The following is an 8,282-nucleotide window of genomic DNA, read 5'->3' on the forward strand; positions in this document are numbered from 1 at the left end:
TGGGGACATAATTATGGATTATAATGACTTATTCTGTCTTCCTACGCGTTGCGTTGCATCTCGCCGTGTAAACACAAAACCATATCTGCATTTGTGATCGGAGGAATGACAAACAACAAGCGCTACTCTACACTGCTCAAAACTCACGTTTGAATCGTCAGTGGCAAATCCTTTAAATAAAATGTACTTACAGACTGTGAGTCAGAACTGCCGGCATTGTAGGCTACTCTCCCAGGATCAGGACACAGTCCTCCATAAAATGTGCTGCACACATCTGAATATTTGGGTTGAACTGTTCTGGAACAGTGTTGTAAATACAACTTAACCACTGATTTCTAGTCGTGTCCTCTTTTGGAAGACCAAACAAAGTAGTTTTGTTTTCACAACGAAGCACATCGTCTTCACGACATGGTGGCGGCAGCAACAATACTACAGCGAGAATAAAAGTTATGCCTTTCTTCTTTGCGCGCACATTTGGGCGGCGTTATGCAAATCTTCCCACATAGTGAGGTAGATATGTGGGGGCGTGTTAGAACGAGCCGTTTTAGGTAGGCGTGGAAGTTGGAACTGCCCCACTTTATAGAAACAGACAACGGCATTGTAGGCTACTCTCACAGGAAACAGTCCTCAACCTCCGCAAAATGTGCATCACACATCTGAATATTTGGGTTGAAGTGTTCTGGAACAGTGTTGTAAATACAACTTAACCACTGATTTCTAGTCGTGTCCTCTTTTGGAAGACCAAACAAAGTAGTTTTGTTTTCACAACGAAGCACATCGTCTTCACGACATGGTGGCGGCAGCAACAATACTACAGCGAGAATAAAAGTTATGCCTTTTTTCTTTGCGCGCACATTTGGGCGGCGTTATGCAAATCTTCCCACATAATGATGTAGATATGTGGGGGCGTGTTAGAACGAGCCGTTTTAGGCAGGTGTGGCTGACTCTTAACTTTTATAAAGAATATCTCTTTGGATTTGAGACTTTAGTCTTTGCAACTTTACAGATCTTCTTTATGCACCAAGAGCTTGTAACACTCCAAAGAGAAAGGAAAACTTGAAATCGCATCATATCACCCCTTTAAGAGAGAAGCTCGTACTGGGGGATTTAAACTCTTGACATCTGGCAGCCCCAAGTATGAAAACTGGTGGGGGTCTAATTTTTTTCTCCTCTTTTTTTTGTTGAATATAATATAGAGAAATTTTGGATACATAGAGTTTTTATTTTTTTAAGATACATTTTAGTATTTCCTTTTTCGCAGCTCACTGGTGGATTCACACATTCTCTCTTTCACACACACACACACACACACACACACACACACACACACACACACACACACACACGCATATACCTCACACACACACACACACACACACACACACACACACAGACACACACACACACACACATGCTGTTCAGTGTAATCCTGTATCTCTGTAATCCAGATCAGATGGCCATCATTCTAAAGCTGATCTCTACAATCCCGTGCACATTAGTTTAAGTGCAGGGCAGCAGGTTCAAAAGGTCACAGAATATTAATGCTGAAGAGCATATGGAAATCAGCATTAAGCATTAATGCAAAGCGAGCGACCACAGATTGCTATGTGCTGTTTTATATGAAACAGTGATAGCAAAATTATAAACGCATGGAAAAAAAATAGGTGTAGCAGTCATCAAAAGTTATGTTAAAAACAGGAGGCTATGGTTATGTACAGTGTATGGGAAGTCTTAATCCATTGCTAAAATTGTCTTGTATGATGCATGAACAGAGTCTGTATATTTTGTCATTTGAATTATTTTTATTCATTTTTATTTTTTAGATGAATCGGCCCATTCAAGTGAAGCCTGCGAACAGTGAGGGGAGAGGAGGTAAATCATCTGTTATACATCTTTATTTGGCTTATTATAAAGATTTCTAATGACTTGGTGAGATTTTCTGCTCATCAAGGCTGCATTCAGTTGATCATAAATAAAGTTATATTTATAGAGTAATACTGTGAAATGTTAAAATTTTAAGTAACCAGTTTCTATGTGAATCTCTGTTAAACTGTAATGTATTTCTGTGATGCGCAGCTGTATTTTCTGATCTTCAGAAATCAGTATAATCAAGTCTAATAATGAGAAATGTTTCTTGAGCAGCAAATCATCATTGATGCTGAAAACAGTTTGTGCAAATGTGTGTAAATTCAAAACAACACCATTTGTTCAAGATAAAATGTGTTTTATTGACTGGCACCCTGTACATTTGATTAATCTGAATACTTCCATTGGTTTGCTGATACAACCTTATTGTTCAGTCAGCATTAGAAACCACTATACTAACACTACTGCAAAACGTTTTAATGAGGCATTTCAACTACTACAAGTAACACTCACCACAAATATAAAGCTGTACACATTAAATAGAAAATAAAAATAAGAAATGCATATCTTAAAAAGAACAGAAAATATATGAAATAGCAAAGGCCACAGTAAAGTGTTCAGAGTCAGAAAAGTGCTTAACAGGAGCTGTATATGAAGTCTCTTCATGCATGAGGTTTTGATGAGACAGTCTTCCTACAAAACATTCAATAAATTAACATTAAAAGGGCTAATGCATTAAAAAGACTAATGCTGAGAAAAATGTTTTTTTTATATATATATACTGTATATATATGGTCTGATAAGCAGCAACTATGTACCGTAATCTTTTCATTGCCCATATTAGGGTATATGAAAATAAAAAAACTATTTTATCACAGGGTTGTTAAATGCTTGATTCTAATTGGTTGACGAACACTTTAAGGTGTGCGATTATTATTTTCCAGTAAACGCCCAGCTACACTCTTAAAAATAAAGGTGCTTCAAAAGGTTCTTCAAGCGATGCCATAGAAGAACCATTTTTGGTTCCACAAAGAAGCATTCAGTCAAAGGTTCTTTAAAGAACCATCTCTTTCTTACCTTTTTATAATCTGAAGAACCTTCTTTCTCCACAAAGAACCTTTTGTGAAGCAGAAAGGTTCTTCAGATGTTAAAGGTTCTTTATGGAACCATTTAGACAAAAAGGTTCTTCTATGGCATCGTGAAGCACCTTTATTTTTAAGAGTGTATGAAGTAGTTCCAGGACTCTCATTACAGCTTCATATTATATTATTTAAGTTATTTATTAAGTTAAGTCCCTGCAACAGCAAATTAATCAAAGCCTACAACAACACTGACTGCAAAGACATATAACAAACTATTTTGCAGCTAAATAACATGTACACATTCTTTCTTCCACACACACACACACACACACACACACTGAAACCATCGTCAGTTATTCCATACTTAATTAAAACAGTCTTTTTTTCAGTAAAGAAACATTTAATGCTGGAGTGAGTAATGTTTAAACTTGATTGTTTACATTCATTACAGTTTGCATGTAAATGTGGTCCTGCTTCTCGAGTAAATTCAGTTCCACAATGATCAAAGTTGGCCCCAGTAAATCAATATTTGATCGCAGTTGGTTATGCAGCAGAAATACTGTAAAGCTCTGTTGCTTGCTGTGTGAAACAGGCCTAGCTGACCGTATCTTCACAGGCCTCGTTTCTCCAGATTACATAATAGGCCTGGTGTTGGAAGGCTTATTTCCCGTGAAATCGCTCTCCTGAACAGGATGAGGAACCACCGCCTGACTTCCACTGACGGGTGAAGTTGTGCTAATAGCAGACATCAGCATACGCTGGGTTTCAGTGGCGTCACCCTCACTACTCTGAGTCGCTGTAGTGGACTTGGATTGACGATTGCGTAGTTCTGTGGTGATCAGATATGTCACACTGATCACTGAGATGAGCCCAAAAACTACAGTGAGCGCGATCAGAATTGCTTCGTTGCAGCTGGAGTGTGTCTGGTCTCCTGGACCGGAGTTTTTCTCTGTGTGAATTAAACAACAGAATCAGGCTTATAGACTCTTGACTGCATTTTTCAGGCCGAAATGCACCGGATTGTTATTATGCCAACGTTGACTGGTAAAATTACATGTAATACAATGCAATCAAGTTTCCCATGTCTTACCGTTCACATGCAGCACATAGGCGTGTGGGTTTCCTTTAACCGTTTCATCATCCACAAAGCAACGGTATATTCCATCATCTGCCTTGCGGACACGAGTGACGGTCAAAGAGAGATCGCCGGTTTTGAAGCAGCTCTTCTCCAGCAAAAAAACTCTTCCCTCGTAGCCTTTGCCAGGATTCTCGGATCCGTTTATCTTGTAGTACAAAACACTTTCGTTGTTATGCAGCCACTTCACATCTTTGGCATTGTGCGCATAACAGTTCAGGGTGATGTTGTCCGTTTCTTCTGCGCTCTCATTTAGAGCATCTATTTAGGGAACATGACTTAAATCACGATCATGTGCTGATGATCTACTGAAGTAGCTCTCTTATACACAACCAGTCAAATAATAATTTTTTTAAAATGTGTCATTTATGTAATGAAAAATACAGTAAAAACAGTAATACTGCAAAATATTATTGCAATTCTATGTAAATATCTGATAAACTGTAATTATCAAGCTGTATTTTCAGCATCATTGCTCCAGTCTTCAGTGTCACATGATCTTCAGAAATCAGTATAATATGCTGATTTGCTGCTCGAGAAACATTTCTGATTATTATCAATGCTGAAAACAGTCGTGCTGCACAATATTTCTGTGGAAACCGTCATATCATTAAAAACTGAAGTATTTCAAGGATGCATTAAATTGATCAAAGCTTCGGTAAAGACATTTATAAATTATTTCTATTCCAAATAAATGTTGTTTTTAAACTTTCTATTCATTAAAGAATCCTGACAACAACAAAAAATGCATGGCTTCCACAAACAAAAACATTTCAATTATTCCAAACTTTTGACTGGTAGTGTATGAATCAGATATAGTAAAGACTTACATAAAACATCCAGATGAATTAAAGTTGGAACCCCGTTACAGATGAACTCATAGGGCCCCTGGTCGGTGTATTTTGATGATTTGAGAAGCAGGTGGTTGTCTTTACATGTCAATTCTTCCTCAAAAATTCTGTCAGTCGTGCACGCATGGTTTTTGTATGTGGCGATAGTGGTGTCTATGGGGGGTCTCTTTCTCCATTCAGCGTGATGACAGCCGCTGGCGTTACCGGGGAATGTGTACGGTTGGTTTAGTAACACAAAATCAGTCCGAATACTGTGGCAGAACGCTCCTGAAACAGAATCACAGAAGAGATAGACACTCTAATGAAGGGAATTTTGGTTACACTTTTTTAAAGGTGTCATTGTTACAGTGCAATAACACAAACAAGCACTAAGTAATATTAACAATACTCTCTTAAAAATAAAGGGTCCTTATTGGCATCTGTGGAAGCTTTAACATCCGTGGAACCTTTCCATCGCACAAATAGTGGAAAAAGGTTCTTTAGATGATTAAAATGTTCTTCACACTAAGAATAAACTGTTTCTTTTAAGAACTGATCACTGAAATGTTCTTCGAGGAACCAAAAATGGCTCTTTTTAAAGCATCCCTTTGGATCCTTTATGTGTAAGAGTGTATTAACTACAGATTTAAGGTTTGATTTAGGGTTAGTTGTTTGTAATTTTGCTGTTATTACTATAGTAAGTACATGTATAACAAGGACACTCTAAAGTGTTACTGGGAATTTATTGCAAACATACTGTGTAGTGAACAGATATGCAACTATACATATGCATACAGTTGAATTGCAAGAAAATTATTACTCGACCAAATGCATATGAAATATACAGTATAGCGCCTTGGTACTGAACATCAGTATGGCTGTGATTCTGGGTAATTATACTGTATAAAAACACAACAATCAACCTAAATAAAAAAGGGAAAGACAAAAAAAGAAGTTCCCTACCTTCATACAGTACAACCATAAATGTTGAAGCCAAAATCAAATTCCGATTAGCCTTCATTATGATGCACTGAAACACACATCAGCAAATACTATTACGTCACGTCAGTCATTGTGCTGAGCTTAAAAAATACACTCAATACTATGATTCATATCACACTTGTGGGCTGGTCATTAAGATTAACTGCAGATTTATTACAGTTTTCTGACTGTAATGAAAAATTCTGCTTTGACGCACCGACAGGTGAAAACAACCCTGACTCTCTCTAATGCGAGACCAAATATTTAGTTCAACTCACTGCAAAAGCATTCAGCAGCAACAATGGAAAGTTCCAAGTGCTGAATAGAGTCGTTTTTTTCCCTCAAAATGAACGTTAAAAAAAGTTAAAACTCTATTGTGACGCCATTTTGACGCATAACAACAAGCTGTCTTTACTTCCGCTTTTCTCTGTGTTAGACAGAGAGAGAGCTCCTCCCAGAGAGCTATGGCAAGACATTTGAACATTTAAATGAAAACTAACTAGACTAAAAAAACAGTATAGTTCATTTTAAATGGTTAATTTTAGCATCTGTATGTTACTGGCACCTTTTTTTTTTTAATAATACAATGTAATATAACAGTGACCATTGGGTTTTCAACAATAAACATGCATTTATTTTACTAGAAAATATAAATACAAGTGCTTTTAATTAAAAAAAGTTAACCCATTCCAAATTTAGTAGGCACTCATAATATTTCTAGTAGCTTTTCTCTATAGTATGCAATCAATGTTAAATAGTAATGCAGCAAAAGACAAGAGATGAGATTTCTGTTTCAGTGTTTTATACCAATACAGTTTAAGCAATAGATGTTAAAACGGCCTGCCATACAGTGAGAGCAGTGTGGAAGAGTTGTATTAGTACTGTAGATACATACCAGGAATAGAGATGACATCAGAGGCATGTTGCAACTGTGTTGTATTAGTGAGGACATTTGGGCCTTACAAGTACTGTATAATCAAACCAACACACACACACACACGCAGAGTTCATATTACAGCCAGTTTATAACTCCCTCTCCTGGAGACTGATGGTACTACAACTTATACTGACACACTTCACAAAAAAGCTAGAATTGAAATAAAGTCATGATACTGAATAACAGATCATGACCATTTCTCCCATTTTCACTCTTTTTAGAGGATAGAAAGCTGTTTGTGGGGATGTTGGGAAAGCAGCAGTCTGATGAGGACGTGAGGAAGATGTTTGAGCCTTTTGGGAGCATTGATGAGTGTACGGTACTGAAAGGACTTGACGGCACCAGCAAAGGTCTGTTAAAGGAATAGTTCACCCAGAAATGAAAATGTCCTCACCCTCAGACCATCCAACATGTAGATGAGTTTTGGAGAAATGTAGCATTGCATCACTTTCTCAGCAGTGGATGCTCTGCAGTGAATGGGTGCCGTCAGAATGAGAGTCCAAACAGCTGATAAAAGCATCACAATAATCCACAAGTAATCCACGGCACTCCAGTCCACCAGTTAATGTCTTGAGAAGATAAAGACTGCGTGTTTGCAATGCTATATTTCTCTAAATCTGGAGGACATTTTCATGCCGGTAGACTGTGTTAAACACAAACTTAATCTGCCACACACAATCTGATGTTTGTCTTGTTTTCACAGGTTGTGCGTTTGTGAAGTTCCAGACTCACTCAGAGGCCCAGTCTGCCATTAACAGTCTGCATGGGAGCCGAATTCTTCCGGTGAGTGTGTCCTCTTATCTCCTCTCTGTCTCTCCTCCTCTCTCCTCTCGGTCTCTCCTCCTCTCTCCTCTCGGTCTCTCCTCCTCTCTCCTCTCGGTCTCTCCTCCTCTCTCCTGTCCTCCTCTCTCCTCTCGGTCTCTCCTCCTCCTCTCGGTCTCTCCTCCTCTCTCCTCTCTCCTCTCTCCTGTCCTCCTCTCGGTCTCTCCTCCTCTCTCCTCTCTCCTCTCTCCTCTCCTCCTCTCTCCTCTTGGTCTCTCCTCCTCTCTCCTCGGTCTCTCCTCCTCTCTCCTCTCGGTCTCTCCTCGGTCTATCCTCTCTCCTCTCGGTCTCTCCTCCTCTCTTCTATCGGTCTCTCCTCCTCTCGGTCTCTCCTCCTCCTCTCGGTCTCTCCTCTCTCCTCTCTCCTCTCGGTCTCTCCTCCTCTCTTCTATCGGTCTCTCCTCCTCTCTCGTCTCGGTCTCTCCTCTCTCCTCTCGGTCTCTCCTCTTCTCTCCTCTCGGTCTCTCCTCCTCTCTCCTCTCGGTCTCTCCTATCTCCTCTCGGTCTCTCCTCTTCTCTCCTCTCGGTCTCTCCTCTCTCCTCTCGGTCTCTCCTCTCTCTTCTCTCCTCTCAATCTCTCCTCTCTCCTCTCGGTCTCTCCTCTCTCCTCCCCGTCTCTCCCCCTCCCC

At 39.4% G+C, this 8,282-nt stretch overlaps 2 protein-coding genes across 6 annotated transcripts in view; one reads left to right on the forward strand and one right to left on the reverse strand.

Moving 5' to 3' along the window:
* The window catches only part of LOC107559029 (CUGBP Elav-like family member 3), a 38,817-nt gene that overhangs the window by 21,272 nt on the left and 9,263 nt on the right, over positions 1-8,282 (forward strand). For all 4 annotated transcript variants that reach the window (XM_016242746.1, XM_016242745.1, XM_016242749.1 and 1 more), the window contains exons 4-6: positions 1,824-1,872; positions 7,053-7,181; positions 7,535-7,614. In XM_016242746.1, coding sequence (XP_016098232.1) covers positions 1,824-1,872; positions 7,053-7,181; positions 7,535-7,614 — 258 coding nt within the window. The remainder of the gene's footprint in view (positions 1-1,823; positions 1,873-7,052; positions 7,182-7,534; positions 7,615-8,282) is intronic.
* Positions 2,214-6,307, reverse strand: LOC107559030 (uncharacterized). 2 transcript variants are annotated; one of them, XM_016242751.1, is made up of 5 exons: positions 6,173-6,307; positions 5,877-5,943; positions 4,914-5,201; positions 4,039-4,344; positions 2,214-2,559 (listed from the first exon to the last, which is right to left on the reverse strand). In XM_016242751.1, exons 2-5 carry the CDS (start codon positions 5,932-5,934, stop codon positions 2,435-2,437), a joined length of 777 nt encoding a protein of 258 aa, XP_016098237.1. In that variant the 5' UTR covers positions 5,935-5,943; positions 6,173-6,307; the 3' UTR covers positions 2,214-2,434. The 2 variants fall into 2 exon arrangements, with proteins under 2 accessions (XP_016098237.1, XP_016098236.1); XM_016242750.1 differs by lacking the exon at positions 2,214-2,559 and adding an exon at positions 3,097-3,897.

This window comes from Sinocyclocheilus grahami, unplaced genomic scaffold (assembly GCF_001515645.1).
Source record: "Sinocyclocheilus grahami isolate Dianchi unplaced genomic scaffold, SAMN03320097.WGS_v1.1 scaffold672.1, whole genome shotgun sequence".
Lineage (NCBI taxonomy): Eukaryota > Metazoa > Chordata > Actinopteri > Cypriniformes > Cyprinidae > Sinocyclocheilus > Sinocyclocheilus grahami.